Genomic DNA, 26,737 nt, shown 5'->3' with positions numbered 1-26,737 from the left:
ACGAAAGGCATTCCGGAATGAATAGTTTCTGAATCTCGTACCAATTAAATGTTCATTTGACGCCACATCGCTGTACCGTCTAAGTTGACTAGAAGGGCAGAGCCTTCATGCGCATTGACAATGATGTCCTATTCTTCCAGTGACTAACGACTAATTGACTCAAATATCAAGACATAGTAAGTTTTTTAAGCAGGCTTAATGAGACGAGCCCAGGCAATTTAGCTTGCAATAATTTCCATATGTGGATAGCTACGGATCTATTGATGCGCCGGTACTTGTGCGTCTCCGACTGCATTACTCACCCGCTCTCCCTCACTGGTTCACATTTCCCACACCTCCCGCAGTCTTTACTACCACCATGAACGCGCGATTATCCGCTCCAGCTCTCCTACGACGCTTCTACTACACGTTAAATGGCGCTCGAGCCTCGACATCGTCTATAGCACGACGTGTAGCACGCCCTTCCGGCTCGCATCGGGTTCAGAGGCCATCAATGCAGACGCATCGTAGTTTCTCGTCTAGCCATTCCCGGTTTGCTTCATTGTCATCGCATCCGCCTGGGCAAGAGACCGAGCTCGTACATGCACCTACTCTGGAATCTCTGCAGTCGCTGGAGCCAGAAGACTCGGATGGCCCGGACATTGACCTGATACCATCGGAGGAGGCGAAGCTTGAGTTGACTGAGAGGGCAGCACAAGTGCGTGCATTGCACACGTATTATCTGCTTTTCTGCTAACTTGTCGCCTCGGGGGTACAGCAACTACGCACACTCGCCCAGCGGCGGAACAACCCGAACGCCGGCTTGCGAATAGCAGTAGAGAGCGGAGGATGCCACGGCTACCAGTACAAGCTTGAGCTTGCGACAGAGCGGAAGCCAGATGATTAGTGAGTTATCTTGTGAACGAACTCGGGTTCTGTACCGACTTCCCCTCGTCCACCACCAGTCACTTCTCGCATCCGACCATAAAGCCTTCGAGTGTCATCGTGGACGCCGTGTCGATGTCTCTTCTGAAGGGCTCTGTAATCGACTTTGCTACAGAGCTAATCGGCAGCAGTTTCAAGGTAGCGGAGAACCCGCAGGTGAGTCCATCCCAATACTCGAAGCAAACATGCGATAGACTGTTTTCCCTCAGGCTAAGGGTAGTGGATGCGGCTGTGGCGTCAGCTGGGAACTGAAGATATGACAGGCCATCCCGCACCTCGTCCGTCGGGAAAGTACCGAGTTGATGTACATTATAATCCATATACCATCACCACTCGTCTGCCATGCTCATCGACTCTAGAAATCTATTCGACTTTTTGAAGCACAGGTGCGGCATACCGGATCTAGAGCTCCGTTCAGTAGTATGTTCCTGTTGATCTTGGCTATCTGTGCTCCTTATTCGCTTTCGGCGGTGCCTGGTGGGCAAGGTTTGGATGGCTTGTACTTCTAATCCCGACTGCGAGCCCCTCTTCGGCTGCCCAGCCTTGCGGCTTGCTCCCGTCGAGATCGCCATGACTTCATGTGGCTGACCACTATTACAGGCGGCGGCGTAGCTCATCGGTTTCACACAACCCCCCACTGTTGACTTGTCTACCATGGATAGACGCGTGCCGAATGCACCGCCGCTGTTTCTCTTCGTCGTCTACCAGATCCTAGGACATCTCATATTCGCGCTTGCAATCTTGCCAACCTTGCTCTTCCGCCTCGTGCTCCACGTCTCGCCCCGGACAAGACCCTATCCAACATGGTCCTTGCGCCGGGATCTCGTCATTGCAACCGGCCGACTATATCTGCTGTGCACCACATACACATCCCTGCCTCGGCTCCCAGGAAATAAGGCATGGCAGTCCGATCCGATAGCACACAAGGCGACCGGGCACGGGACAAAGGTCAAGCTCGTCGAAGTGCCGCCCGCGACGAAGGAGTGGATCGTCGGTATCGCCAGCGACAGTGAGGAGGTGGTCAACCCGGTGCCTGTGCCTTGCTTCTGGACGTTCTGTCCTCGGGAAGACCTGAAGGTAGGTGACGAAAGTGCACTAGATGGCGAACGCGTCATCTTGTATATTGCGGGCGGGTAAGCACTCAACAGCTATGATTTTTGTACCCTGCTCACGAAAACTTATGATAAGCTCCTGGGTAATGGGCCACCCTCAGAGCACGATGTTCCCCTATAAGTTTGCAAAGGAATCGGGGCGGCGCGTCTTTGGTGCGTCGATTACATGTCAGAACGATACTTTCCCTTATGACGACTTAGCTGTCAATCATCGGAAGGCCTTGTCACCCGAAACCGCCTTCCCTGCGCAGCTGCAAGATCTTACGGCAGCGTATGCATACCTTCGCTCGCGTGGGTTCGTGCCCGAGAACATCATTATGATTGGAGACAGCTCCGGCGGACATCTCGTCCTCGCGCTTTCACGTTATTTATCGGAGCTGAGCACCGAACGTCCAACGCTGGATGTCGGCATGCCAGGGGCGCTGCTCCTGGTCTCGGTGCGTTACCAACTCGGACCCGTGCGGGCTCGTACCCAATTACCAACATAAATTGCTAACCGGTTTGCTCAGCCCAGCTGCGACCTGGGGCACGCGCCACACCCGCTGTCGTCGACGGATTATCTCGTTCCGTATCTGAACAACCGCGCGTACCCGTCGCTGTCCCGACACTACCCGCCGGGCGCGCGCGGTGCGAACCCCTACTTCAGTCCGGCCGTGTGCGGGACGTTCCGGTACCTGGCCGCAGCACAGGCGGCACAGCGGCTCGTGGTCTGGATCCAGTATGGCTCCGTCGAAAACCTGGAGAAGGACATTGCAAGGCTGGTGCAGCGGATGCGCGAAGACGGCGTGGTGGCGGACGTGGATCTGATCGAGGGAGGGGTGCATCTGGACGCAGGGATCGCATATGCGCTGCGCGAGCGCGGCGAGAACAGCAGCTGGGTGCGCCTGATTGAGGCTGTGAAGCGGTATGCATGAGATAACGAGCTTCGCGGGTGCTCTCGGCCTCTGGCCTTGCGAGGATCCCTGCATTCGTCCTCTGGTTTTACTTTGGGCTACAGTACAGTAATACACGTTTTCTGTCACTCGTGGGTAAGCATTCAGACGGCCCAGAGCGAAGGTGATATTGGACGAGCGGGTCGAGTCGAACAACCTGGCGGCGGTACTCCGGTCAGCTCACCTGGGTCTCTCGCGGCGGCTGACTTCCATTGCAAAGAAGCATGCCGCGCACCCTACTGCCTAATCTGGTTGTCTCTACAAAGGCCTTGGTTGCTCGCGCTCTCGACTGATGACGATGATGCAATATTTCATAGCCGAGCTGAAGGTATTTTGGACAATTTTGCCAGCTTGTCCAGTTCCAAAGATTGGACTTGACAACGGTCCGCCACAGCAGTTCCAGAGGTCCGCATCCCCTAAATGAGCTGTGCGTCTTCCTCGGGTGCTTCGAGGCGGCCCTGAGGATCCGCCATCGAGATGTGTACTGCAGTGCAGACTTGGAAAGCACGCACACCGTGCCCTCGGCTCGTACCCTCGCACAAGCCCTGCCGAACCTTGCTCGACGGAGAGCCGGAGTACCACTGCTGCGGATCAGATGAGAGCACCGGCTGGGGTGTTTGCTCCGAATGGGCAGCTGCTTGGCAATAGATATCGATCTGGCTCGTGCTCTCAGCGAATGTGCGAGAAGGGCAGGCGTACGCAGGGCCATGCCAGAGATCCCGCACGAACGTTGGGCCTTGCGGCAATCAACGGTCGGCACGTCAGAGCATATCACCGTGTATGCAATATGCATGGCATTAGAAGTGACGGGAACGTGGGGAACCAGAACCCGAAGTACAGCAAAACCAACGAAACCCAGACTTCACCATGGCAAAGGCCGAGTGCTCAAGTGGCGCCGTTGTGATATTCGATGGTCCGTCCGTGCACTTTCATGCACTTGCTCTAGGCCCTCTAAGTGCTTACACACAAGCTTTGAGGCGTGTGAGCCGATAAATCCCTGACGGAAACTGGCAGCAACCATGGATGTCAAGGTCGTCATTTCGTCATTTCATTTAGAGAACAGTGGGACATGTCTCCGTACCTCTGGGCCAATTGCACAAGGCGTCTCGGGATTGCAACGCAGGACGGTTTTTAATTGCCCCACGCCGCGGAGCGGGCCATAGCATACACGGTCTAAGCGAAATCCATTAACTTTCCTGCAAGAAGCTTGCGGGGCCCGCAAGTCGGGCGCCTGCGCGCCTTGAAGGTAGCGATATGGCGCGCGCCATCGAGCACAAACGCGCACCTTGGTCCTACTTTCATGCATGTCGATGAGCCAGGACAGCTCGTATCGCGCTTGGTCTTGCCGGATCTGGGAGGTGACGCGGGGTACCCGCTTGTTCCTAAGCGGGAAGGTAGAGGCACCGGCTTAGTGGCCGCATTGCAAGGATTACAAGTACCGTACCATTGAGACCCTGGCTGAAGGGAGAACAGGCACGCGTGATATTTGCATTGATTAAAAGCAGCGGAAGGGGGCGGGACGGTGCCGAGACTAGCAGCCCCTACATGGTTTGGGGCAATCAGCGCAAACGCGGGGCCCTGAGGGTGGTTCGGCTTCTCCTTGCTTCTGTCGAGACCCTTCCGTAGGGGCCAATAGCCGCGGCAGAGCGCGATCGTGCTCGGTGTGGGCACCGATATCTGGGGTTCGACGTTGATCAACTGCGGCGGTGGACGATCGTGAATTTGACGGCCTGTGCAGGTTGTTTGGTCGACTCGAGTTTGTTTATTTGCTTGGAAATTCGTGCAGCCAAGAGAGAGGGTAAGGCCAAAGAGTACCAAATACTCCGTGGGGACGCAGGTGGCCAATAAGTTTTTATCCGCAGGCGTCCTCGGGCAGTCATCGGTGCGTCGCGCTATGTACGGCTCGCTGTGCTCAGGCTCGGGGGTCATGGGCACGCTGCGCGGCAGACTCAACCGACTTCGACGCATCTAAGCGGCGGCTCGTGTTCGACTAGATAACGGTAGGGTGTGATTGTTGGCGGAAAAAATATAGGTCGATGTGCGACATGGGCCAGGGACGGGCGATACCTGCTATAATTGCGTTAGCGCCGATGATACCTCTCCCTGCTGCTGAGACGAGTGGTTGTGGATTGTTGACCTTTGAGCTGTAAATAACAAGCTCTGGGAGACTGAGGTGAACAGCTTCTCAATGTCAGATGTACGAGGCCTGGGAGCTGTGCTCCCTGTGCAGCGCAGAAAATCAAGATGCGGATGATGGAACAGCGTCCATCAAAAGTATCGGGATCTCAACCAAATCTCACCCTCACCCCTCATCCTCGTTTAAAAAGTCCGCTTAACCTTGAACTCTTCCTTCGAACAACCCACCCTCCGAGTCTCCGTTCCTACCCGCCCGCCCCCCTCGACGACTTCAAGACGCTGTATCCGACACGACTTCCTCACTAATACTTACCCAACTCGACCATAATCATGAACGTTATAACACCACTCAATATGTCGCACCTCATTCATAGCGACGCACCCTTGTCGCCCTTCTCGGACTGGGACCACGCGCACCAATACTCGCCCACCAGTCTCGAGTTCCCGCCCTCGCTGCACTTCAACTACGCTTCCCTCCCGTCGCCTTCTCGCTCCGTCGGCTCGACCAGCTCTGGCTCGCCTCTCTCCGTATCACGGGTCCTCCGCGGCCGCATGAGCCCTGACGACCTCGACAATGAGCAGCTCTGCCTGCCCACATCTCAGGTCTTTGACATGAGCTATGCGCCGTCTCCAGACGCCTACTCCTCGTCGCCAGCAAGCGTACAAGAAGCGTTGCCGCCAGTGCAGGCGCCCGCCGCGTCGAGTATGGTCCCATGCAAACGGTCTTCGAGCGTTGCCTCTTCGGTATCCAAGAAGCCTCGTTCGACGATGAGCACCAAGGACTTTGTTCCTCCAGACGTTACGGGCTTGAGCAAGCGCGAGGCGCGTCTGGTCAAGAACCGCGCTGCGGCATTCTTGAGCCGGCAACGGAAGCGGGAGGAGTTCGAGAGCATGGAGCAGTGAGTGTCTCTTTATTATTCGTGCACGATTCCCTCGAAAGCACGGCAACATGCTCGTTGTGCCCGACGCTGCGCTCGCTGCCTCGCGGTAAGCGCTTGGCGCTCAGACCTGTCGGTGTTTCCCGGGATGGGCATCATGGCCCGCGGGCGAGACGACGAGCAGAAACGGCGTGTGCGGAACTCTTTGATGGACGCGTGCATGTTTCATTGCCACACGCCGTCACGCGTGTGCTCCCTTACATCTCCCCGTCATTTTATGCCTTGATGATTCTGATCGACTGTTCTTTAGTCGCGTCACGGAGCTCGAGCAGGAGAACGCTCGGTTACTTGCGCTCGCGCAGAACAACGTAAAGCAAGAATCACCGCAAGAGCTGGTGTCGGAGGTGGAGCAACTGCGGGCACAACTTGCCGCGGCACAGAAGCGCGAGCAGGAGCTCAGTGAGGCTCTCTCGCAAAATGGCGAGTTGCCGGCAAAGATCAAAGCGGAAGCTATCGAATCTCAACTATCACTCTCGTCTTTACGGGGTCCGTCGCAGATGCTCAACAAGAGCAGTGCTAGCCTCGGTCTCATGGTTAGTTCCGCTGCCTCGTGCTTCTCAGATGCTAGCCGGTCGCTAATTATTATCCGCAGGTTTTACTCTGCGCGCTTCCATCTCTGCTTTCCCTTCCAACACATTCTGCCATTCCCGCAACGTTCTCGCTTCCGCTTTCGAATGCGAACTCTATCCAAGCCGCCTCGTCCGCGTTCGATATGAACTCTCTCGTCACCGGAGACTTTGACTGGCTCGGGTCGGCCAGCGTGATGGATCTCGACATCGATAGCCACGGCCGCATTACCCCCGGCAGCTTCAGCGCGCCGGGCAGCAGCAGTGGGCTGAAGAAGCTCGAGTTTGTCGACGTCGACACCGAAGCCCTCGGCCTCAGCGGCCTCGACATCTCCTTCGACGCGACGCCCTCGCACGACGGCAAGATCCGGGTGCGCATCCACCCACCCTCAGCCGACCTGCAACAGCAACACATCGAGGATGACCAGTCGATGTGGGGCGGAAGCGAGAAGAGCGACGACCCGTTCCTGGGCGTCGGCAGCGAGTTCGGTGTCCCCATGGATGCCGTTAACGTGCCCCAGAGCGCATCTACCTTCGACTTCGACTACGGCGTGCCTCAGCAGCAGCAGCAACAGCAGCTCCGCCGTGTGCGCATTGCACTCAGGACTGTGCCAGGCGAGGGTCGCGAGGGCGGCGAGTGGGAGGTCCAGCTGTGCTGATCGCCCTTTCTTCTCTTCTTGGATTGAAATGGAACCACTGGGTGTTTCAAAGGATTTCTTTTTCGCCTTTTCCTGCCATTTGCTATCTCTCCTCGTTCTCCATTACAGCCCTATTGCGCGTCGCATGCCACGGCCATTGCCCCTGGCGGCGCTCGCGTCGGTCCTTACACCATCGAATCAACACCACCAATAAACGACCTGTCATCATTAAACTGGAGTACACCCGTATACTTGTATTTTCGCATCTTTGCTAATTATCTCGGATGTCCCATACCTCTTGCACATCCTGCCGGTTATGCATTTCCGTTATCTCCCATGCCTTCTCGCATACATCTCCTTTGGGCTTTGGTTTGGTTTGGCAAAAGTAATGTAGACGCCATGTCGTCGGATGACTTGTTTGTAACTGATACAGCAGGTCCTCAGCATATGAACTAGGTACTAGATATAGCCAATAGGAGATATATATCTTCTCTTGTAACTCTTACACCTGGATGAGTGAGGCTGGCAATTGTCCCTCCAACAAGCGGAGCACATATTCCATGGGAACAGAAGGGAGCGGGAGCCTAGGTGCCCGTGGTAGAATAAGGAGCTTCTCCTTGTCACACCGGCATGTACCAGAGGTAGCATAGGATAGCGGCCGTAAGTACAGGTCCAGGCGCACCATGTTCCCGGCATACTAGATGTCCTCGATGGATTTTCGCAGCGCTTCAAAGCTTTCAGCCTCAGGCTGATAGACTCCCATGGACCCAATAATCTTCCGCTCCGAGGACTGGTATGTCTCTGGCGAACTCAGCGGGCCGCCGAGTCCCATTCAAGCAGTAGTCACCGCGCGGCGGGCGGCGCACGTATGACATCCCGCGCACTGATGCGCCTTGCGTACTCAAGATGTTTTGGCTGGACGGCCGCCCTGCAGTTGGGCGCATCTGGTCGGTATAGCCAAGTGTGTGGGACAAAGAACGTCCGAGGGTCTTTTCTTCGGCCATCGTGCTTTGCGGCCCAACGACTGAGCGCAGCTCTACTTACAGCTGCAGCCTCGGCGTTACTACTAGACAGAATATACCGGACTGCCGGGTGCAAGAGCAATCCGAGTGCAGGATGGCCGCTTCCAGACGCAACATCATGCGCATCAGCCCTCGGGGATACTTCCACGAGCAGATGCCGGATTTGATAAGCTTTGGGTGTACTTATCGTACAAGCAATTCGTAACAATGTCTGTGCTCGGTATTGTGTTTGCGAGGCCATATGAAACAACATAAGCGATATGCCTACAGATTTATTTACTGAGGAGCAAGAGGAGGAAGAGGTTGCGACAAAAGCCAGGGCAGAATGACGAGCTTCTCTTTGTCCCACTGTTGCATGCGACGTAAGCATGGCGGACGGCACCACTCCACAGTGTGGCACTCACGACGTTGGACTTGTAGTAGATGTCCTCTTCGACAACCTTCCTGACCGCCTCGAGGCTCTCAGCCTCGAAGACCATCAACGAACCGATGAGCTTCTTCTCTCCCGACTGGTAGGTCGTGGGATCGACGAGCCCGCCGCCGATTCCTGTGAAGACCATACGTGAGCCGAACGCGACAGGAGATCGCTCGCACGCACTCATGACGCCCTGCTCTTTCAGCGCGTTCGCGTTCGCGAGGTGCGTCGGCCTGACTGCCATGCGCCTGTCGAACGCCTCAGGGTCCATGTAGTCGAGTGCATAGAGGATAAACGGCTGCTTTGCGGCAGCCATGTTAGCGAGCGAGCGAGTGCAGGGTAGGGCGTGCGCGCGAGACACAAGGTACGCTGGGCGGGCGTGCAAGCGGAGGCCTCGAAGCATGCAGATTAAGTAGCTTTCTGGGAGCGTGTGCGACGACGCGCGAGAGTGGTGCAAGCACCTGTCTCGGGGACATACCGGGAGCGTGAGAAGGGATCCCGACGCGAGACAGAAGGGGGAGGGCGCATCAAAGCGTCTTTAGCCCCAAATTTTCGCTTTGATATACGTTGTTTCAATATAGGACTGAATCATACACTTGGGAAGTCTGCCAGCAGCATGTCGTAGCTCATGCAGAGCCGCAAAAGGCATCATTACAGATATGTCACTTCACTACGATATTGTAGAACGCCAGCGAGGATAGCTGCGAAGCTTTCTACGTGAGAGGTCATGCAAATATAATTGAAATACCTTCGCAGCAATATTCAGGGACAATACAAAAACATAAGTACTGTGCGTCATCGTCCACGTTCATGAGCCTGGACTACGAAAGTAGTTTGCGTTGTGACTCACACAGCTCCAGAGCGCCACAAAGCAAGCGGCTAGACCAAGCACAGCGGAATAACTTGAAAGGCAGCGAGCTCCCCGGGGAACGGCAGGCTATCGTGAACGGCTTGCCGCATATGAACTCCGGTCCCCTGCCGCACGGCTTGTTCAGCGAAGACGAGTGGCTGTACTCCATTCCTAACGCGAGAAGGCGGGACTAATCTTGCATTCAGCAGCGAAATATAGGGAGAATGCAGGCAGCAGCCAAACCGCGAGCAAGGATCCAGAGTAATTTGAGGGAGTCATTAGATGTACATAGCTTCATCGAACGTCCGTAACTTCCCTGAATCGAGCAGCCACCACGTAGTCACAGTCTAAAACGGTATCCGGGGGAAGACTGGTACATTTGCGCATCATCACTTATATGCGCTCTGGAATGGAGTGTGAGTCACATCGCGGGTGACCCTGGTGAGCGCGTGGGAGCTCGTTATGACTGCAGCTTGGGCGTGCTCGGCCCCTCCTCCTTCCCCTTGCCCTTGGCACGTTCTTTTTCTGCCGCGACGGCGCCGCTAGCTGCCGACGCGTCGGGGCCATCACCGACATACAGCCCGTTTTGTTCGATATAGTCGACGACTTGGGATGGAAGGAGATAGCGCACGGACAGACCGCGTCGCAGGAAGAGGCGGACCTTGGTCGAGGAAACGTCGTTTTGAATGAGCTGGTGGACGAGGTGGATGTTGTGCCGCCATCGGGCAAGGCTGTCGATTGCCTGGTCGAGGTCGGATCCCGCTCGCTCGACGATAAATGTGCCATAGCGCCCAAGAATGTGGTCGAGCTGCCGTGCGGGAATGCATGCGGAAAAGCATAGAAGGAAGCGAATTAGGTGAGACACAAGACACACGACATAGTCATGAGATCGAATGAAACAGACGCGCATCTCGAGGGATGGTACGCACATCCGCTTCTGACCAGACCCCGGGCTGGCTCATCGTCGCGATGAGGTCCGAGCCCGCGAGCAGCAGTATCCGCACGTTCCTCTGTTCGCCGTCCTGGGTGTAGACACCGCCGAGTTTGGTATTGATCTCGTGGTCAAAGTGGTCGAGCACGACCGCCGTACGTTGGTACGACTGGAAGGCTTCCCACGGGTCTACCATCAGCCACGACGAGGTCTGTTCAGCAGCCAAGTTGCACATATGGACTCTGCCATGGCTGTGAGGAACGTGAGTCACGTCGGGTAGCGCGGCGCTTACCGGTGGTGCGCGGCGAGAAGGCCGGGCTTGTTATACTGGTCGCTGACCGGACTGAGGTAACCCCCAATGATCTCAAAATCGGTGTTCTGGCGAACGTAGTCCTTGGCCATCTCGAACATACGGAGATGCAAGTACGTAATTGGGCTGAAGGAGCCGCACGCGACGAGGACTATAGGCTGCTTCTCGGAGTTACGGAGCGTCCGTTGGAGACGATGAGTAGGAAGTGAGTAGCTTGGCGGGTCAGTAAAAGACGACCGTGGCTGATAAGAGCCCATGGCGAGTAACCAGTATAGAGATGGGACGAGAACGATGAGAGGACTTGGAGCAGGGAAGATGAAGGAGGTGTGCAGGATTAGAACTTACAATTCCGGGCCCGGTCAGCTGAGGATATTTTTTCCCACGCTTATTGCTGACTAGGCATGCGAGAATGGCGAAATCGGGTATAATACGTACGGAATATCTCCTGCAAATAACTTTACATGTCGAGCTGCTGCTGTGCGCGTCGATACGATGTGTGGAAGAAGAGGGGAGATATAGCGAGCGCGACGGATGGGTCGTGTCACTGGAAGCAGCGTCACCGCGTGATATTTCTTGCCCGGAGAAACTGTCTTGCATCCCCATCGCTCTAAAAACAATATAACAGCTACTCGTTGGTGTGCGTTGCGACCGCCCCTCCCTCCATTGACGATGTCGAATAGACGTAATATATTCTCTCCGACCGGGATTTACTGTGGGTGTAGTATTTTCGGCAACCAATATTAATGCAGTGAACAATTTATTAAGCAGCATCTTATATCATCTTATCGGTCCCAAGACGGACAGATAAGATAACTTGAGCCATGATCTAATCGCGGAAATTTTGGCCAATAACCAACCAGCACGGAGCGCGCGGCCCTGGAGCATGTGCAGGACCATGTGCAAGGGCCTCAGCGACGAGCCGTATCGTGTGGCGGACGGGCTCAGAGAAAACCACGGGGGACACAGCCTGGCGGCCTCGTTGCTCGTTCCGCTCTGGTTCGAGGCATGACGAATGCTGTGGCTCGTGTGATTCGCAGGGCCAGAGCACGTTCGAGGAGAGTTCAAGGAGCTGCAAAGGCCATGTCTGGTATCGCGGCCAAGACGTTCCGGATTATTCCTCCGAACTCTCCGGTCGTATTTTGAAAGGGCAGCGCGGCATATATAGGTCCATATGGCACTCAGCACTGCTGCAACACCCCTCCCCGACATCTCCCTGCCCACCCACCACTAGCCATCCATCCTCAATGGAGTCGGAGAACGGTCTCATCTGCTTTACGAATTGCTTGCTGCCGTTGGAGGATGGCAGTTTGGTAGAGCAGGACCTCTGGATTGACGAGCGCAGGGGTGTTATTCTGGATGCACAAGTACGTGTACTAGGCGTTATTCACGATATTTTATGCTCAACATTTGTATAGCGCACCTTCTTCTTGCGGCGGGATCGTCCTGCTCGCGTCATCGACCTTGGAGGCAACATTTTGAGGTACGTCATAGGAGACTTGTTGCCCTGTACAGATGCTGAATGGCCCGCTTAGCCCGGGGTACCTCGACATTCAGATCAACGGTGCCTACGGTTTCGATTTCTCGGTCTTTGACGGTGACCATGAAGCCTACCGCAATGGCCTCAGGACTGTCGCAGAAAAAATTGTCGAGACTGGTGTTACCTCGTACGTCCAGACATCTCCCCGTACACGAATGGTACTGACTTTCTATGAAGGCTGGTTCCAACTATCATCGTATGTTGTGGCTTGATTCTTTCTCGGGACAGGAACTGAACACACCATCTGCAGACGCAAGAAAAGTCGCTATACCCAGCGCTCCTGCACCTTCTTCGCCCCTACTCTTCACCAAACTCTGCCACAATGCTCGGCTGGCACGCCGAAGGCCCCTTCATCCAGATGGCCAAGCGCGGTGCCCACGCATCAGAGTTCCTCTTGAAGGCGGACGAGGGTCTTGCTACCTTCGAGAAGATCTACGGTGCTGAGAATCTCGTGCACCAAGAGGACTGGCTCATGGCCTGCGAGGGTCAACACGACAGCCTCGGGGTCCGTATCATTACTGCTGCTCCTGAGATCGCTGGTGTCAGACCTGCCATGGAAGAAGCAACCAAGCGTGGTGTTGTCTTCTCGATTGGTCACAGGTGGGTGGTTGTTTGCACGCTGTCTCTGGGATGTACTGAACTCTTGATGTAGTATCGCGTCGACAGACATTGCCACCGCCGCGGTGATGGGCGGCGCACGGCTCATCACGCATCTCTTCAACGCCATGCCCCAGCTTCACCACCGCGACCCGTGCATCATCGGCCTCCTCGGCGCCTCCCCGCACCTCTCCTTCCTGCCGCCCACGTCGCCTACGTCGCCCGTTGGCCCGACCTTCCAGAGCACAGGCGCCGCACTGTCGCGCAGCGACTCTAGCACGTCCCTGGCCAAGCGTGCCCTGCAGGCCCATGGCGACGGTGGCGCAAAGGCAACCTCGGAGGCGTTCGACGAGCTCGTCACGCCCCCGCAGACCCCGATCCTCGCGCCGATTGATACGGACCTGCACCTCAAGAAGGGCGAGACGACGCGCCTGTCGTTCGAGCGGCCGTTCTACGAACTGATCGTCGACGGCATCCACTCGCATCCGAACTCGGTCCGGGTACGTCACGGTCGCACATGTTACTTGCTGTTCGTTCTCACCAAATCTTTGCGCAGCTTGCGTACTCTGCGTACCCCGAGGGCTGCATTCTTATTACAGATGGTGAGCCATCCTTGTGATGTCAATGTAAGGGTGTAATGCTGAATGTATCCCAGCTATGAAGATCCTCGACCCACACCTCAAGGACGGCGTGCATGAATGGCGTGACGGCAAGCGCTTCGTCAAAGAGGGCGATAAGCTCTACCTTGAGGGCACTGATACGCTCGCTGGCAGGTGTGTTATCTCCCCACCTCCTCTTTACTTCTGACTTATGCTTTTCTCCAGCGCCGTGACGCTCGACAAGTGCGTCCGCAACTTCTCGCGCTTCACGGGCTGCTCGCTCGGCGAGGCGATCAAGTGCGCGACGTACAACCCTGCGAAATGCCTTGGCATCGAGCACCGCAAGGGCACACTTCGTCCCGGTGCGGACGCCGACCTCATCGTCCTTGATCGCAAGGGCTACGTCCAAAGCACGTGGGTCGGGGGCAAAAAGGTCTGGAAGAGGCAGGCATTGAGGATTTGAGCGGGGCAGTTTGCATGGCGAAACTCGGAGTGTATGAATTGGATAGAAGACTGCAGTGCCTGTGCTGTACTTATAGATGGTCAATCGGGTTTGAAGCAATTTGCACGCTTAGTTAGAGGCTTATGTGTAAGAATGGTCCTACTAAGTAAGAGTGGCTTCTTTGCAATAACCGCTGAAGGGAAGCCGCAATACGCGCATCCTGGGAGTAAGGCGGCCCTCCGTCGTGAACATAACGGTCAAGCGACATTCGTGACGGTGCATAATACTGTTGTACATGCTATCCGAGACGCACATCCTAGGTTTTTATATGGGTATCTGCAGCACATCCAAACGGGGGTATACAGGACGACAAGAAAAATCAGGCGCTACGACCACCACGATGCAGCTCCAAATCCGAGTCTAAATCCGTCGCCTTGAGCTGCTCGTCAGCTTCAGTAATCTCGCGTCTCGACGGGACGAGCCCGGGAACCGCAAACAGCAGAACTGCGAGGAGCTCAGTGAGCGCAGAGAGCGGGTACCAGAGGCGTGGATTGTCTTGCTGCAGAGCATGTTATTGCTAAGCGTGTGAACATCGTGAAGGGCATGGAGCAAACGCACCCTGACAACATCATTCGCCGTCGCAGCATAGAACGCCTCGCGTGCGAGACAGAGGAACGCAATGGCGAGGAGCACAAAGATGCGGTACCTGCGGCCGACGGGCGCATCGTGATTGGTCGGCCCAGCTGAGCGCATGTAAGCAAACATCAACCGGCAGAAGCGGCGTGGCACACCATGTATTTCCTCGTACGCAAGGTGGGACGCGACGAGTACCAAGCATGCGGAGACCGCAAGAAAGATGTAGATGCTTGCCTTGCGGAGGCTGTTGGCAGTGTTGAGCGTCGACTGCTGGCTCGAGTCCAGCATCGACTGCGGGCCGAGTCAATATCGGATATGAACGGCAGAACAGACAGGACTCACGCCTGCGGCTACTCCTAGGGCGACAGCCGCGGTAAGTGCCACTCGAATGATCGTTCTGTTGCTGATGATAGTGATCAGGAAGCTAATGGGGCCAGGCAGTGGTTTGCCGCGGCCGACCATGCGTTCACTACAGGCGCGACTAATAGTTAGCGGGGATGATATTAAAAGGAACGCGGCCACAGCCTACCGGTCCAGTACGAGGGTGTATGCAGAGTACAATAGCCCGAAGAACCCAACGGAGTAGATGACCAACTCTGCAATAACGAGGCTGACGTTCTCGCCTGCATTATCGCTACCAGCCAGGATAGCCCTGAGCGTGAACGCTGTGACGCGTACTAGGTGTCGAAGAATTAGCTAAATACCCGACGGCAGAACAAAAACACGAGGCGTACCAATGCAGAAGAATGACAGAACAACGAGCACATATGTGGGATGGCGTATGCTTCGGATGACGTTGAAGATGAAGAGTGGGAGGTATACCGCGGCCATGATAATGGCCCCAGGGAGCTCGCTCTTCTGGATGCCCTCGAGGCGTGCGTAGTTGATTGTCGACATGGAGGTGTAGTAGTGCGTGCTAGGGAAAGGCGGGATGGCGAACTTGCAAGGCCCACATTTCCACCATATACACCCTGTACTGCGGCCAATGCCGTACAATGTAGCAGACGCACAGCTATAGTAGATCTAGCGTGCCTTGACAGCAATCGATCCGTGTGATTGTGGCTCGGCCGCCGAAGGCGGTGTGCAAGCACCTAGGTCTGCGATGTATGGGTGTATGAGGAGAGAGGCGATCCAAAGGCGCAGATCTTCTATGAATACAAGGGGCATGGCGAACCCTTCGCCAAAATCATTTACCCGACGCTTGCGCAGGTATATGCTTGCTGCGCCTGTCGCTATGTAGGCTCATGCACATGAATTCCACGCCAATCACTGACAGACTATACTCAGAAGCGCAGAATGAGTGCATACAGTGTCTGAACTTACCACTTTGCCTCTGTCTGCACCGATCGCGCTATGAATGACTTATGACCACATATTTTGATTTGGGTCTACCGCACACCACAGCGTAAGAGACGAGACATGCTATAACTTGCATGCAAAAGGCGTGTTACCATAGCTCGAGGTGAGCGGCCTCGTCTTGAACGTATAAGTTTGTGTCCAAGAGAACTCGTCACTTTCGAGCGAGGCCGGTGGCTCAAAAGCATACTATAAGAGAGCTTGATCTAGTGCAGTCGTGCAAGCTTATAACTGTTCGTACCATGATATTCCGTGAGTTCCCCCAACCGTTTATGCAGACGACGGCTGACATTTCAAAATTCCTAGCCGAATCGCCGCTCTGAAAACCAGCCAGGCTGTTAGCGACCTTCGATGTACTCCGATTCCAAATTATCCTTACTCTTTGTGCGTCCAAATAATGATCAAGTTATACCTGTAACATCCTGCAGGATATTTGATGCGTTCTTGGACGATGCAATGGAGCAATGAGGAGGACGGACGGCTAGTCATGGTGCTAGTTAGTAGACCTTCGATGCTTGTCGATGCCACGAAGCCTTTCCTCGAGGCTAGTCACATTGTTTAGGCAAGCGACGAGTGCAGATGGATGATAAAATGCTGGCGTTCATGAGACAGCCGAGTATGCGACAAAGAGCAGAGGAGGAGACGTTTGGAGTGTGGGACTGAGGATCAGGTTAGGGTTTGTGGCTGTGCCAATAAGCGCCGTATCGCTGCCGAGCTGGAGCTGTGGATATGGCTCGCAGGCCTGCACATAACCACCACCTACCTCGACCATACATCTCTTCGTTCCACCATGGGGAAGTTGCGCCTCAAAAGGACACCTGAAGACCAGCGCCGGCATGACCTCCGTAAGGCCCAGAAAGCGGCGCGCAAGGCCGCTAAGCGGGCCAGGGACGCGGGGGACTCTGACGTCAAAAGCGAAGAGGGGCCGTCCAGCAAGCGACGACGGACGTCCAGCGACGAGAGTTACCTCTTCGAATTCAATGGCTGCGATCCCTCCAGTCCGCGCCGCACGCGCACGAAGGACGACGTCTACGCACAGATGGAGGAGGAACGGTTCCGCGAGAAGATGTGGGGCGCGTTCACGGACGACGAGCGGCTCGACTCCGTCGAGGCGGCATTCAGCTCGTACGCACATATCCCGCGCCGCTGGCGCAGCGGCGGGATGGACAGGATGGACGACGAAAACGACATCGACCCGCACATGATGGAGGACGAGGACTACGCCGAGTGGTTCAGGCTCAACATGTGGAGGTATGACTGCTCTGGCTATGTCAACTACTGCAATGCTTACAGGGCTGAGTGCAGGAGGAAGCATGCCGCTGAGGCCGCCGCGTACGACCGCAGTAAGCAGGAGAAAGCCGCCCGCAAGGAGCGCGAGAGGAAAATCCGCGAGGAGACTAGGAGGATGGAGAAGGCCGAAGAAGAACGCCGCAGGCAGAGGCGCCGCGAGAAGGAGAACAAGCAGTGGGACGATGCCAGGACGTACTACGAGGCGACCTGGAAGCAACTTCTGGACGGCAAGATCAGCCGCGAGTTGCGCTTTGAGGAGGTCCCTTGGCCGGTGCTTTTCACAAAAGATGTTCATGTTGAGGCCATTACCGTCGACGCGATCTCCACATTCCTTCTTTCCAATGGGCAGCCTATGAACAGCATCGCGACTGATAGGGACGCCATCAAGAAGGAGCGCAAGGACAAACTAAAGGAGACCATGCTGCGTTTCCACCCTGACAAATTCGAGGGTCGCATTCTACGACATGTCCGCGAGGCTGACCAGCGCCGCGTACTCGAAGGCGTCGGGATGGTTGCTCGCGGCCTCAATACCTTGCTCTCGCAGTAAATGCTCCGTGCAGCCGGATCGCATTCGTATACCACCTTCGTCTCCCAGCAATCAGTTGAGTTCCTCGCCCCCTATTTATTCGTCTCGAAAATAACCATAAATAAATCAATTCGAATCAGTTGCGAACAGATGCTCTCGGCAGCCAAAAGCTTGTCCATGCGTGGAAGACGTCATGAAGGAGCATATATACCCGCTGCCTTGATCGGCTCCTGGTTAGTACCCTTTTGCCGTGACTTGCATACACGAGAAGAAGCGGCATCAATAACAATGCACACAGTACACGGGCGCGTCCATATTCATGTCAGCCGGTTTATGGCCTCTATCATACCTGGCGTTGTCGCTTTCATTGGCCGGCTGCCCGATGCGGTGACAATCTGCGAGGCCTTTCAACACGCGCGAAATGCATACCAAGATCTGCGGGCTTACCAGCTGGTAGTTTACGCCGCAGAACTGCATGAACGTATTCAAGTTTCTCTCCCGGGATTTCGTCGAATCCCACATCCCATAATCCTCCAACAACTGTCGTGCCGTTTCCGCTATGCCAGCCAGATGTCAGCGGAAACGCTTCTACCCCGGCCATCGACCACCTACTGTCCATGGAGAAGAGCGCGTTGAGATTCTTGGGGAAGAGCAGGCTGATGGTGCCGTCGGCCTTGTAGATCGTATGCAACTCTTCCGTCAAGTTCGACTTCGACGTGCGAAGCAGCGAGTTCGCTCTCCGGCTTTCCCTACGGTGCCGCCCAGCCATGGTCAATACTCGCGATCTTCAATCGGACTTGGCGACGCACGAATTATGCAACGCGCGTTGCACTTCCTGCAGTTGCTTGCGGTACCCCGCAATCTCATTTTGCATGCTCCTCGGAAGCACGCGCGGGAGCTCGGCGGCGATACGCTCCTTTACGACTTCGTCGATCACGTCAAGAACGCCCGCTTCGACTGTTTTCGCAATGCAGTCGCCATCGTCATTGCGCTTCACACGTTCGCGCAGAAGAGTACGTACTCAACGTCCGGAGATGGTCAACAATTTCGTGCTGCAAGGCGTTCTCGAGGAGCGCTGCATGCCACCCATTAGCTCCCCTCTACACAATGGTGATCAAGGCACGCACCTTTGACCTCCTCGATTTGCGCTTCCTGCTTTCGGTCAGACTCCTCCATCTCCTTGCGGACCCTTGTAGTTGAGGTAATATGATGTGTAGGTGTAGGTTAATGCGGAGCACGGAGACGTACTTGTTCAGATGCTGTGTTGTCTCGAGTTCGCCACCCATTTGTATCATCTGCGAGTTCTGTTGGCCTAGCGAATCGAATACTTTCTGGGATGTTACTCTTGTTAGCGTTATTGCCCTACATTCGCCGCCTAGCACGAACGACGGCGCACGCACCTCGAAGTTCGCGAGGGAGACCCCCATATCCCGTAGAGTCTCGTTCACCATCAGCACGTCCGGGCTGTTATTGAGCGTGCCGAAGACGCTCCCGGGCGTGGCGCCATACGCCAAAGGCGACAGCGCGGACTGAGACTCGGACCTGCCGTGGCTCTGGCTACTGACGGAGGACATCGTGTGCGTGGGATGATAGCGATTGGAAGGCGGAGAGATATCTCGGGAAGGCTTCCTCCGCAATTATGCGGCAGCCGTCTTATATAGGCACACGCATCGTCAGACATGCGGCACGCGCGTGCAACGTGTTGTTAACGCGTGTGTCGCTGCCATCTTTAAGGAGACGACGCACAGCCGCAAATGTACGTGGACACGGTTGTGGCTATTTTGCAGGAGTAAGTGCTGCGGCACTAGGACTCTCGGCGTGGATTTCTAGATGTATTTGCCAGCAATCCTCCCAAAATTCGGATTCACTAAGCCATCGAGTACATTCAAAGCCTGGTAATTGTACACATATTTGAACGCAAGCGCACTGATCCCCCGTCAAAACGGTCGACGGAGCGTGGGGCATATGAGCCTAATCTGATGCATTGAATAACTGCTTCAGCTTGTAGCGGGGAGTCATGAAATGAAAAGCCACATATCCCGTCACGAAGCTCTCCCATGATTTCTTCTCATCCTCGCCCTGCAGGATCTCTTGAACTGCGTTGACGGCATTCACAGCGTCTTCGAGTGTATCCGTCAGTGCATGCTCGGCGCCCGTGCCAGCGACGCGGGCACGATCATGGATAAAGTTGTTCTTCTCGCCGATGAGCTCTTCCTTATAGAAGGAGAGCAGATCGCTAACCCATTTAGCGTCAGATGTCGCTCAAGTTGAGGCTGAGAACGGAGTCTTACTTGACATAGCAAACGCATTTGCTTGCATCCCTATCGGTGAAGATCAGCGTCATGCATGTTCAAGAGGTCGGCTGCACCCACGGTATCATTTGAATATGAGTGGACACCTCCGGAAAATGGGCCTTGTCCCAGATGCAGAACGCACTCGCCTCGCCAACCCCAGTGCGAAAGCGCTTGTACACTGGATACTCGCGGGCTGCTGGATGTACTTCCATGGTCTCTGTCTTCTTTTCCATCACCGTACAGATGACGAACTGCACGGTACCGGCGACGACGGCGGCGGCACCGTAGGAGTGAAAGAACTCAGGCATCTGGCGGAGTTTCTCCACCAGCAAGCCAAGCAGCGGGTGAAGTTGCTCGTGGCCAGCGTGGAAACGTTCGGCGAATCCAGCCATGGCATCTGCTTCCAACGCAAAGTCATCCAAGCAGGTGCACAAGGCCATCCATAGGGCGAGGTGGACCTGTGTGTTGATAGGAGTGTGTCGGAACGCCGTCTTCGCAAGATCGATGCCGGTGACGAGGCAGTGTTCGAAGCGGCGAGGAGACACATCACCAATATTCCAGGTCTGGACTTCGGCACGTGCGAGCCTGTCGACCTCGTCGTCGAAAGCTGAAGGGTCATAATCGGGCAGGGGGATGTTTGTTCGGTACAAGAACTCCGTGATTGTTTTGCGACAAAGATCCGGCTTGTGGGAACTACACGTTTGATGCCGTCGTAAGAGAGGAGATTATAGACCATTTACACACCAGATAATTCGCTTCGAATGCCTTATCTGGCGGTGGGAGGACATTCGGAGACATAATGCACCTTCTACAAGAGCGAGCCAATAAGACTACTAGCGAGTTGAATTATGGACGCAGGAGCGCAATCGACACAAACCGAGATGATGAACGACTGTGGGGACGAATACTGGAATGAATGAGCTTTCACTCGACTGAGAGAATAGAGTATCAATGAAAGTGCCTGTTGCAGCCATGCTTATACTCGCGGACATTATATACTGTTTGGCAAGCATTCTGCATCCCAAGATGAACAGCCATCTGCCGCATGCAACGGGGTCCTGTGTAGAATCAGCGTTGATGTAAGGATTTCTCGCCGAGGCAGACCCAGCTTATTCGTCCGAAGTGCCTCTTCTGGATGAAACACCTAGTGCAGGTATCGAGAACGGACCAGACTCTCGTAGTCCAACAGCTAAGCACGGAGTCAGCGACTGTGCCAAAAAGACGATGTAACGTACAGGAGGGACCATGCATGCGCTGGCTGACATACATCTGTGCTCACGCCAGGTGAAGAATGTGTAATCCCTTCACCAATATTGCCTTTCGTACGTTGAAACAGGATTTTCTGCGACGCCGTGAGACGGAAACAGTAATTTGTCTGCTAATCGAAACAGCGTGCGTTGACGACTACAGAATGTGGGCAGACGGCACACCCTCTATGTCAGGAGCTTAAGTACAAGGTACTGCTGCCACCTGGCCGTTTTCAGCCGCTGACTCACTGGTTGAACTCTGCTATAGCTTAAATCAGTCTCCAGATTGTTTGTGTGAAATGTCAGACCCACGAAGAGTATTTGGGTATCCGCATAGTTGAGCTCACATGGTCCGTTTTAGTCCCGTCCCCACTGCAAGCTCGTGACCTGAGAGCTCTGCGAATGGCTGGCATGCGAGTCTAGGTCCATCGCTGCCACGGACGTGCTTCGAAGCGGTGCTATCGGAGGGGCTCGTCGTATTTTGGATTTCCGACAAGGCATAGTAAGGGAGCTCCGCCGCCGCAGAGGGGAGAGATAACAGCATCTGTAAGGGGTAAAATAGTTGCTAGTAGATGACGCCGCTTATCTGACACTGACGGGCTGCAAATAGCGTCCGCAAGGAAGATGATTGGGACATATTCAGTGTTTAACGGAAAAGGTGCGAGGAAATCGCCTGTGCATTGTTGTGCAGTCGATCGCTTGGGACCACAGCTCAGCGGGCAGCTATTCGCAAGGCGTACGGTACACTTAACGCTGAAAAATCGCAGACCTTGTGAGCAGCTGACAGTAGAGTAGTGTATGAAGGTCACAAATTGATTTTTACACCTTCAGATGCATCGCTAGTATGCTGGTTTTGGGGATGGACCAAGGCTAGACAGAAGATTTCCGAGACGTACCATGTAAGCGAATAGCAAGCTTAACTTAAAAACTCCGCGCGCTAGCGTATTTCCATCAAGCACCCCAGAAGCGGTTACCAGAAATCTAGCACCAGAGAGAGGGACTTCAGCGAGCTATATTGCCAAAGTACACATTGTAGATACCATAAATTCGCTGGTCTTGTGTATTCGAACCCCCACCTCTCCGGGGCGCACTACTCCGGCACAGTGACCCTGCAAAATTGGAAAATGGTGATGTGGTCCACGGAAGGGATGAAATGCAAGACGCAAAATTAAGGCAGGGCGTGAGCTTAGTCTGATGCGCCGAATAGCTCCCCCAGCTTGTAGCGAGGAGAAATGAAGTGAAATGTCACATATCCCACCACAAAGCTCTCCCATGCTTGCCTCTCCTGCTCGCCTTGTAAGATTTCTCTGCCCCTATTGACGGCGTCCACGGCATCTTCAAGTGTATCCATCAGAGCTGCTTCGGGGTCTTTGTTGGTGACACGGGCACGGTCATGAATGAAGTTGTTCTTCTCGCCGACAAGCTCTTCTTTGTAGAAAGAGCACAGGTCACTGAAAGAAGTGTCAGTATATGTTGCTCTAGCAGACACTGAGAACTGAACGTCACTTGACAAGGATAAAAATCGCACTCGCCTCACTAAGCGGGCGGAACTTAGCATGTTACTTCTCAAGAGGTTAAGTGTACATACGGCATCGCCTGAATATAACTAGACACGTCGGGAAAGTGTATCTTGTCCCAGATGCAGTGGGAGTATCCCTCACCGAGCCCGTTGCGGAAGCGCTTGTACAGCGGATATCCTCGAGCTGAAGGGTGCAGATTCATGGCCTTTGTCTCCCTGTCGACCAATGTACAGGCGACAAACTGCACCGTACCGGTGACGATAACAGTGGTGCCGTAGGGGTGGAAGAATTCATGCATCCGACGGATATTATCCGCGAGCAAGTCAAGCAACGGATGAAGCTGCTCGCGACCGGCGTAAAATCCTTCAGCGAATTCAGCGATGGCGTCTACGCTAGTGTCGAAATCGTCCACGCAGACGCATAGTGCAGTCCACAGAGCGATATGAACCTGTGTCTCGACAGGAGTGTGTTTGTATGTCGTCTTCGCGATATCAATCCCGGTGATGAGGCAGTGTTCGAGGCGGGCGGGGGACACGCCGCCGAGATTCCATGTCTGAGCTTCAGCACGTGCGAGCTTGTCGACCTCATCGCCGAAAGCGGAAGAGTCAAAGCCGGGTACCGAGGTGCCTGTTCTTCGTAAGAGTTCGGTGACTGTATAGCGACATAGATCCATCTCAGGAAACCATGAGTCAGATGATGTCGTGCAGGACAGGACGAGTCATTCACATACCAGAAGGTTGGCTGCAAGTGGTCCGTTCCGTGACACATCATTGGTTGACATGTTAGGCGAGCTATAGAACAGCAGTGAGGAATAATGAGTGTAGGAGAGTCAACAAGACGAACCGAGGGTGCCAGACGGTTCGGCGATAGTATGCGCAAGTTCTGGACTAGCTGTAGACTGGACTCACGAGGTACGCGTTGCCAGCATACTTATATTTGCAGAAGTGCATACCCTTTTGCCATCTTTCAGAAATGCTTCATGTGGAGAGCGAAGATTGCCTCGCCACATAACAGCAAGCACAGCGGAGTGTCCAGGGGAAGAAGCCCAGTACAGATACCGAGATGAGAGGTGGTACGGAGAAGAAAATTAGTTCACGATACCACCGCGTATGAACTGGCTTGAAGATGCGTCGATATGTCATGGCAAATATTCCAACTGAATTCGTTGCAGGTGAAGGATTCAAGCTGTCATGGGTACGTACTTTCAAAGCGTATGATATCATAAGATGAGACGATGATTGGTCTGGTGTATTTCGTAAAGTGCACGGCGCGGGCGTGGGCAGAGACCGCCATCGACCCATGCGAGCGGAGGAGCATAGACATGTCATGACTTATCGCGAGGACATTGCTACCCTCCAGCGCTCGTCCGTGATCGTTCGACGATCTAAGGCGGCAGAATTGTCTTCCAGACCGTAGAAAGAGAAGCGGCAAGGTAAAGAAGAGCATGGTGTGAATCTGGAGTTACGTTCAAAGGGATGTTAATATTTGGAACCAAGTCAAAACCCCCGTGGAAGAGATTTTCACGGTGGTAGGGCTTGAAGCGGTCGCTATTTATAGCTCTGTTTGAAATAAGAAAATGTCCTAACTCGCCCGGACTTCGCCGGTCGGAGGTTGCGTCGGATATCAAAGAAGATTTCATTTTTAAAAGGCAAAATTATGCATTCTCAGCTCCAAAGCTCTATCGCATATCCAGATAGCCTCCTGCTCTGGCGTGTATGTGAAACTTGAAACATAGTAGTATAGGTGGCGGAATGCACAAGACGTAAGCTAGGGCGGGCCGCGAACTTAGTCTGATGCGTTAAACAGCCGCTCCAGTTTGTAGCGAGGAGAGATGAAATGGAATGCAACATATCCTGCCAAGAAGCTTTCCCATGCTTGCCTCTCCTTCTCGCCCTCCAGGATCTTTCGACCCCTGTCGACGACATCCACAACGTCTTCGAGCATATCCATCAGAGATGCCTCAAGATCTTTGCCAGTGATGCAGGCACGATCATGGACGTAGTTGCTCTTCTCGCCGACGAGCTCTTCCTTGTAGAAAGAAAACAAATCGCTGTAGCTTTCAACGTCAGATGATTACTCTCCAGCAGAGGCTGAGCGCCGAATCTTACTTGGCATGGCTGATGTACGCAATAGCCTCGCTGTCGGCGGCGGTCAGCAAATAGCAGTGTTCGAGAAGGTCGTCGATACATACGGTGTCACCTGAATATGTGTAGCTACATCGGAGAAATGGACCTTATCACAGATGCAAAACGCATAGGCCTCGCTGACCCCGTTGCGATTACGCTTGTACAGAGGATATCCACGCGCTGAATGATGCAGCTTCATGGTGTCCGTCTCCTTGTCGACCAGCGTGGAAGTAACGAACTGCACGGTACTAGTGACAATCGCAGCAGCGCCGTAGGGGCCGAAGAACTTGGGCATCCAGCGGAGAATATCCGCATACAGGTCAAGCAGTGGGTGCAGCTGCTCGAGACCAGCGTGGAATCGTTCGGCAAATTCGGCGATGGCGCTTGTTCCCGGGTCGAAGTCATCCACGCAGACGCATAGGGCGGTCCACAGAGCGATGTGGACTTGTGTCTCGATGGGAGCGTGCCTGTACGCTGTTTTTGCCATATTGATTCCGGTGACAAGGCAGTGTTCGAGGCGGTCGGGGGGCACACCGCTGACATCCCATTTTTTAGTTTCAGCGTGTATGAGCCTGTCGATCTCGTCTCCAAAGGCTGAGGGATCGAAAGTGGGCATCGCGATAGCTGCTCTCCGCAAGAACTCCGTAATTGTGTAGCGACAAAGAGCCGGCTTGAGGAAATAGCATGTTGGGTCCTGTCACTTAGGACTCGTATAGGACGGGCAGCGATGCACATACCAAAGATTTAGCCGGGAGTGCTGTCTCCTGCAATTCGCTGTTCGGCGACATTGTATTCCAGCAGGGTACACTGAGTGATAAGTAATAAGCCATGATCAGTACAGCAGAGGAAGCGAGGCGGACCAGAGTTGTTCAACGGTTGGGATGGTGGAACTGGCGGTTCATGCATGAACTTAACGACTGAGATACTTATCACAGATGTCCACCGTGAGGACCAAATGAAACGAGGCGTTCGGTAGGGACAGAGTATCCTGATACGGATGCTAAGATAGAAATGTGGCGTATCAGGGAAGACCGGCCCATCAGCACGACCGGGATTAACGCATGATACATACCAGGTATACTGTATCTCCGTCTTCCTATCATGTAGCAGCTGAGCATGGCTGAACTGCTGTCGAGTCCAGCACGGGCGCAAACGTGCAAAGGACTTTGTCCATCAGGACGTCAAGCAGGAGGTGCTGCCGCCACCCGCACGCCTGCAGCCGCTGGAGGACTCGGGACTCTACTGGAGTAGCGGCTTGACCTCTACGCCACCGAAGGAAGCCAAGGAAGAGCGCGATATGAACTCGGCGTTACGTGCGAAGGTTGTCATCGCCACGCTAATGCCTATAAGAATGCGGCATTAGATGCGCTTCGTGGGATGTCGCCGAGTCCCATGGTCCAATGTTCAGAGTCAGCATAGATGAGCTTTGATACGATATGACAGTAATACTGCCAGACTTGACAGATCCCTGACGGGGTAGTAGAACTTAAACATGCCTGCCAGAAACCTATTTTCCACCTTCAGAAAGGCTATCGCTATCGTTCCTTTGAGTACCAGACGATAAATTCCACGGGATAGATACGCTTGCAATTGGCAAGCGATCTTCAGAACTCTGAAACTGGATTGGAAATAGATAGGAACCACAGTTTGAGTCCGCTGGCAGCAAAGCAGTCATTTCAGCAAGCTGTATATGACCGGGTTGTCAATCAACTTACCGTAGGATATTCAGAACAACCCGGGAGGAGCACGTAGCTGCCGCAGCCAAACAATCTTGCGGTGTTTCGCCGGCGCGC

General features: G+C 54.5%; 13 protein-coding genes across 13 annotated transcripts; 5 read left to right on the top strand and 8 right to left on the bottom strand.

Annotated features, from left to right (window-relative positions):
• Positions 1–346: 346 nt before the first annotated feature.
• Positions 347–1,303, top strand: PHACADRAFT_260027 (uncharacterized protein). Its single transcript, XM_007398219.1, has 4 exons — positions 347–697; positions 758–885; positions 945–1,080; positions 1,134–1,303. Exons 1-4 carry the CDS (start codon positions 359–361, stop codon positions 1,182–1,184), a joined length of 654 nt encoding a protein of 217 aa, XP_007398281.1. The 5' UTR covers positions 347–358; the 3' UTR covers positions 1,185–1,303.
• Positions 1,304–1,376: 73 nt separating this feature from the next.
• PHACADRAFT_125418 (uncharacterized protein) lies at positions 1,377–3,050 on the top strand. The gene is made up of 4 exons (XM_007398218.1): positions 1,377–2,057; positions 2,113–2,189; positions 2,238–2,473; positions 2,546–3,050. The coding sequence occupies exons 1-4, from the start codon at positions 1,579–1,581 to the stop codon at positions 2,948–2,950; spliced, it is 1,197 nt and encodes a 398-aa protein (XP_007398280.1). The 5' UTR covers positions 1,377–1,578; the 3' UTR covers positions 2,951–3,050.
• A 334-nt stretch (positions 3,051–3,384) lies between these two features.
• On the bottom strand, positions 3,385–5,202 carry PHACADRAFT_211266 (uncharacterized protein; the record flags this gene model as incomplete). Its single annotated transcript, XM_007398217.1, has 3 exons — positions 4,413–5,202; positions 4,254–4,350; positions 3,385–3,624 (listed from the first exon to the last, which is right to left on the bottom strand). Exons 1-3 carry the CDS (start codon positions 4,934–4,936, stop codon positions 3,385–3,387), a joined length of 861 nt encoding a protein of 286 aa, XP_007398279.1. The 5' UTR covers positions 4,937–5,202.
• A 168-nt stretch (positions 5,203–5,370) lies between these two features.
• PHACADRAFT_260024 (uncharacterized protein) lies at positions 5,371–7,719 on the top strand. Its single transcript, XM_007398216.1, has 3 exons — positions 5,371–6,003; positions 6,293–6,575; positions 6,635–7,719. Exons 1-3 carry the CDS (start codon positions 5,459–5,461, stop codon positions 7,265–7,267), a joined length of 1,461 nt encoding a protein of 486 aa, XP_007398278.1. The 5' UTR covers positions 5,371–5,458; the 3' UTR covers positions 7,268–7,719.
• Positions 7,720–8,493: 774 nt separating this feature from the next.
• Positions 8,494–9,112, bottom strand: PHACADRAFT_260022 (uncharacterized protein). Its single transcript, XM_007398215.1, has 3 exons — positions 8,867–9,112; positions 8,673–8,815; positions 8,494–8,616 (listed from the first exon to the last, which is right to left on the bottom strand). The coding sequence occupies exons 1-3, from the start codon at positions 8,997–8,999 to the stop codon at positions 8,545–8,547; spliced, it is 348 nt and encodes a 115-aa protein (XP_007398277.1). The 5' UTR covers positions 9,000–9,112; the 3' UTR covers positions 8,494–8,544.
• A 691-nt stretch (positions 9,113–9,803) lies between these two features.
• PHACADRAFT_260021 (uncharacterized protein) lies at positions 9,804–11,082 on the bottom strand. Its single transcript, XM_007398214.1, has 3 exons — positions 10,757–11,082; positions 10,463–10,706; positions 9,804–10,341 (listed from the first exon to the last, which is right to left on the bottom strand). Exons 1-3 carry the CDS (start codon positions 11,029–11,031, stop codon positions 9,994–9,996), a joined length of 867 nt encoding a protein of 288 aa, XP_007398276.1. The 5' UTR covers positions 11,032–11,082; the 3' UTR covers positions 9,804–9,993.
• Positions 11,083–11,979: 897 nt separating this feature from the next.
• PHACADRAFT_260019 (carbohydrate esterase family 9 protein) lies at positions 11,980–14,089 on the top strand. The gene is made up of 9 exons (XM_007398213.1): positions 11,980–12,138; positions 12,190–12,254; positions 12,307–12,438; positions 12,489–12,507; positions 12,562–12,911; positions 12,964–13,408; positions 13,465–13,510; positions 13,564–13,681; positions 13,733–14,089. The coding sequence occupies exons 1-9, from the start codon at positions 12,019–12,021 to the stop codon at positions 13,968–13,970; spliced, it is 1,533 nt and encodes a 510-aa protein (XP_007398275.1). The 5' UTR covers positions 11,980–12,018; the 3' UTR covers positions 13,971–14,089.
• Positions 14,090–14,328: 239 nt separating this feature from the next.
• On the bottom strand, positions 14,329–15,482 carry PHACADRAFT_163896 (uncharacterized protein; the record flags this gene model as incomplete). Its single annotated transcript, XM_007398212.1, has 5 exons — positions 14,329–14,508; positions 14,568–14,876; positions 14,928–15,054; positions 15,115–15,262; positions 15,320–15,482. 5 exons carry the CDS (start codon positions 15,480–15,482, stop codon positions 14,329–14,331), a joined length of 927 nt encoding a protein of 308 aa, XP_007398274.1.
• A 1,211-nt stretch (positions 15,483–16,693) lies between these two features.
• On the top strand, positions 16,694–17,839 carry PHACADRAFT_175997 (uncharacterized protein). The gene is made up of 2 exons (XM_007398211.1): positions 16,694–17,192; positions 17,235–17,839. The coding sequence occupies exons 1-2, from the start codon at positions 16,732–16,734 to the stop codon at positions 17,776–17,778; spliced, it is 1,005 nt and encodes a 334-aa protein (XP_007398273.1). The 5' UTR covers positions 16,694–16,731; the 3' UTR covers positions 17,779–17,839.
• A 235-nt stretch (positions 17,840–18,074) lies between these two features.
• On the bottom strand, positions 18,075–19,331 carry PHACADRAFT_198009 (uncharacterized protein; the record flags this gene model as incomplete). Its single annotated transcript, XM_007398210.1, has 8 exons — positions 18,075–18,152; positions 18,205–18,314; positions 18,370–18,506; positions 18,567–18,714; positions 18,779–18,832; positions 18,885–18,946; positions 19,006–19,088; positions 19,158–19,331. The coding sequence occupies 8 exons, from the start codon at positions 19,329–19,331 to the stop codon at positions 18,075–18,077; spliced, it is 846 nt and encodes a 281-aa protein (XP_007398272.1).
• A 309-nt stretch (positions 19,332–19,640) lies between these two features.
• Positions 19,641–20,503, bottom strand: PHACADRAFT_260012 (uncharacterized protein). The gene is made up of 3 exons (XM_007398209.1): positions 20,130–20,503; positions 20,049–20,078; positions 19,641–19,993 (listed from the first exon to the last, which is right to left on the bottom strand). Exons 1-3 carry the CDS (start codon positions 20,489–20,491, stop codon positions 19,729–19,731), a joined length of 657 nt encoding a protein of 218 aa, XP_007398271.1. The 5' UTR covers positions 20,492–20,503; the 3' UTR covers positions 19,641–19,728.
• A 1,798-nt stretch (positions 20,504–22,301) lies between these two features.
• Positions 22,302–23,491, bottom strand: PHACADRAFT_211257 (uncharacterized protein; the record flags this gene model as incomplete). Its single annotated transcript, XM_007398208.1, has 3 exons — positions 22,302–22,749; positions 22,805–22,834; positions 22,887–23,491. The coding sequence occupies 3 exons, from the start codon at positions 23,489–23,491 to the stop codon at positions 22,485–22,487; spliced, it is 900 nt and encodes a 299-aa protein (XP_007398270.1). The 3' UTR covers positions 22,302–22,484.
• Positions 23,492–24,527: 1,036 nt separating this feature from the next.
• On the bottom strand, positions 24,528–25,732 carry PHACADRAFT_211256 (uncharacterized protein; the record flags this gene model as incomplete). Its single annotated transcript, XM_007398207.1, has 4 exons — positions 24,528–24,868; positions 24,927–24,956; positions 25,010–25,638; positions 25,682–25,732. 4 exons carry the CDS (start codon positions 25,730–25,732, stop codon positions 24,604–24,606), a joined length of 975 nt encoding a protein of 324 aa, XP_007398269.1. The 3' UTR covers positions 24,528–24,603.
• Between the last annotated feature and the right edge of the window lie 1,005 nt (positions 25,733–26,737).

This window comes from Phanerochaete carnosa (genome assembly GCF_000300595.1).
Source record: "Phanerochaete carnosa HHB-10118-sp unplaced genomic scaffold PHACAscaffold_7, whole genome shotgun sequence".
NCBI lineage: Eukaryota > Fungi > Basidiomycota > Agaricomycetes > Polyporales > Phanerochaetaceae > Phanerochaete > Phanerochaete carnosa.
This window is presented reverse-complemented; position numbering and strand designations above follow the sequence as displayed.

What these genes read in the sequence shown, in the direction of transcription:
- PHACADRAFT_260027 (XM_007398219.1), top strand. Translation starts at nt 359, where the DNA reads ATGAACGCGCGATTATCCGCTCCAGCTCTCCTACGACGCTTCTACTAC. An exon ending in TGACTGAGAGGGCAGCACAA is followed by an intron (nt 698 to 757) that starts GTGCGTGCATTG and finishes TCGGGGGTACAG; the next exon opens with CAACTACGCACACTCGCCCA. An exon ending in GAGCGGAAGCCAGATGATTA is followed by an intron (nt 886 to 944) that starts GTGAGTTATCTT and finishes GTCCACCACCAG; the next exon opens with TCACTTCTCGCATCCGACCA.
- PHACADRAFT_260022 (XM_007398215.1), bottom strand. Translation starts at nt 8,999, where the DNA reads ATGGCTGCCGCAAAGCAGCCGTTTATCCTCTATGCACTCGACTACATG. An exon ending in GAAAGAGCAGGGCGTCATGA is followed by an intron (nt 8,816 to 8,866) that starts GTGCGTGCGAGC and finishes TGGTCTTCACAG; the next exon opens with GAATCGGCGGCGGGCTCGTC. An exon ending in TCTACTACAAGTCCAACGTC is followed by an intron (nt 8,617 to 8,672) that starts GTGAGTGCCACA and finishes CGCATGCAACAG; the next exon opens with TGGGACAAAGAGAAGCTCGT.
- PHACADRAFT_175997 (XM_007398211.1), top strand. Translation starts at nt 16,732, where the DNA reads ATGGGGAAGTTGCGCCTCAAAAGGACACCTGAAGACCAGCGCCGGCAT. An exon ending in TTCAGGCTCAACATGTGGAG is followed by an intron (nt 17,193 to 17,234) that starts GTATGACTGCTC and finishes CAATGCTTACAG; the next exon opens with GGCTGAGTGCAGGAGGAAGC.
- PHACADRAFT_260024 (XM_007398216.1), top strand. Translation starts at nt 5,459, where the DNA reads ATGTCGCACCTCATTCATAGCGACGCACCCTTGTCGCCCTTCTCGGAC. An exon ending in GAGTTCGAGAGCATGGAGCA is followed by an intron (nt 6,004 to 6,292) that starts GTGAGTGTCTCT and finishes ACTGTTCTTTAG; the next exon opens with TCGCGTCACGGAGCTCGAGC. An exon ending in GTGCTAGCCTCGGTCTCATG is followed by an intron (nt 6,576 to 6,634) that starts GTTAGTTCCGCT and finishes TATTATCCGCAG; the next exon opens with GTTTTACTCTGCGCGCTTCC.
- PHACADRAFT_125418 (XM_007398218.1), top strand. Translation starts at nt 1,579, where the DNA reads ATGGATAGACGCGTGCCGAATGCACCGCCGCTGTTTCTCTTCGTCGTC. An exon ending in ATCGGGGCGGCGCGTCTTTG is followed by an intron (nt 2,190 to 2,237) that starts GTGCGTCGATTA and finishes ATGACGACTTAG; the next exon opens with CTGTCAATCATCGGAAGGCC. An exon ending in GGGCGCTGCTCCTGGTCTCG is followed by an intron (nt 2,474 to 2,545) that starts GTGCGTTACCAA and finishes CGGTTTGCTCAG; the next exon opens with CCCAGCTGCGACCTGGGGCA.
- PHACADRAFT_260019 (XM_007398213.1), top strand. Translation starts at nt 12,019, where the DNA reads ATGGAGTCGGAGAACGGTCTCATCTGCTTTACGAATTGCTTGCTGCCG. An exon ending in CTTGGAGGCAACATTTTGAG is followed by an intron (nt 12,255 to 12,306) that starts GTACGTCATAGG and finishes TGGCCCGCTTAG; the next exon opens with CCCGGGGTACCTCGACATTC. An exon ending in CTGCATTCTTATTACAGATG is followed by an intron (nt 13,511 to 13,563) that starts GTGAGCCATCCT and finishes AATGTATCCCAG; the next exon opens with CTATGAAGATCCTCGACCCA.
- PHACADRAFT_260012 (XM_007398209.1), bottom strand. Translation starts at nt 20,491, where the DNA reads ATGGCCTTGTGCACCTGCTTGGATGACTTTGCGTTGGAAGCAGATGCC. An exon ending in ACTCATATTCAAATGATACC is followed by an intron (nt 20,079 to 20,129) that starts GTGGGTGCAGCC and finishes CTTCACCGATAG; the next exon opens with GGATGCAAGCAAATGCGTTT. An exon ending in AAATGCGTTTGCTATGTCAA is followed by an intron (nt 19,994 to 20,048) that starts GTAAGACTCCGT and finishes TAAATGGGTTAG; the next exon opens with CGATCTGCTCTCCTTCTATA.
- PHACADRAFT_260021 (XM_007398214.1), bottom strand. Translation starts at nt 11,031, where the DNA reads ATGGGCTCTTATCAGCCACGGTCGTCTTTTACTGACCCGCCAAGCTAC. An exon ending in CTTCTCGCCGCGCACCACCG is followed by an intron (nt 10,707 to 10,756) that starts GTAAGCGCCGCG and finishes CAGCCATGGCAG; the next exon opens with AGTCCATATGTGCAACTTGG. An exon ending in GGGTCTGGTCAGAAGCGGAT is followed by an intron (nt 10,342 to 10,462) that starts GTGCGTACCATC and finishes CCCGCACGGCAG; the next exon opens with CTCGACCACATTCTTGGGCG.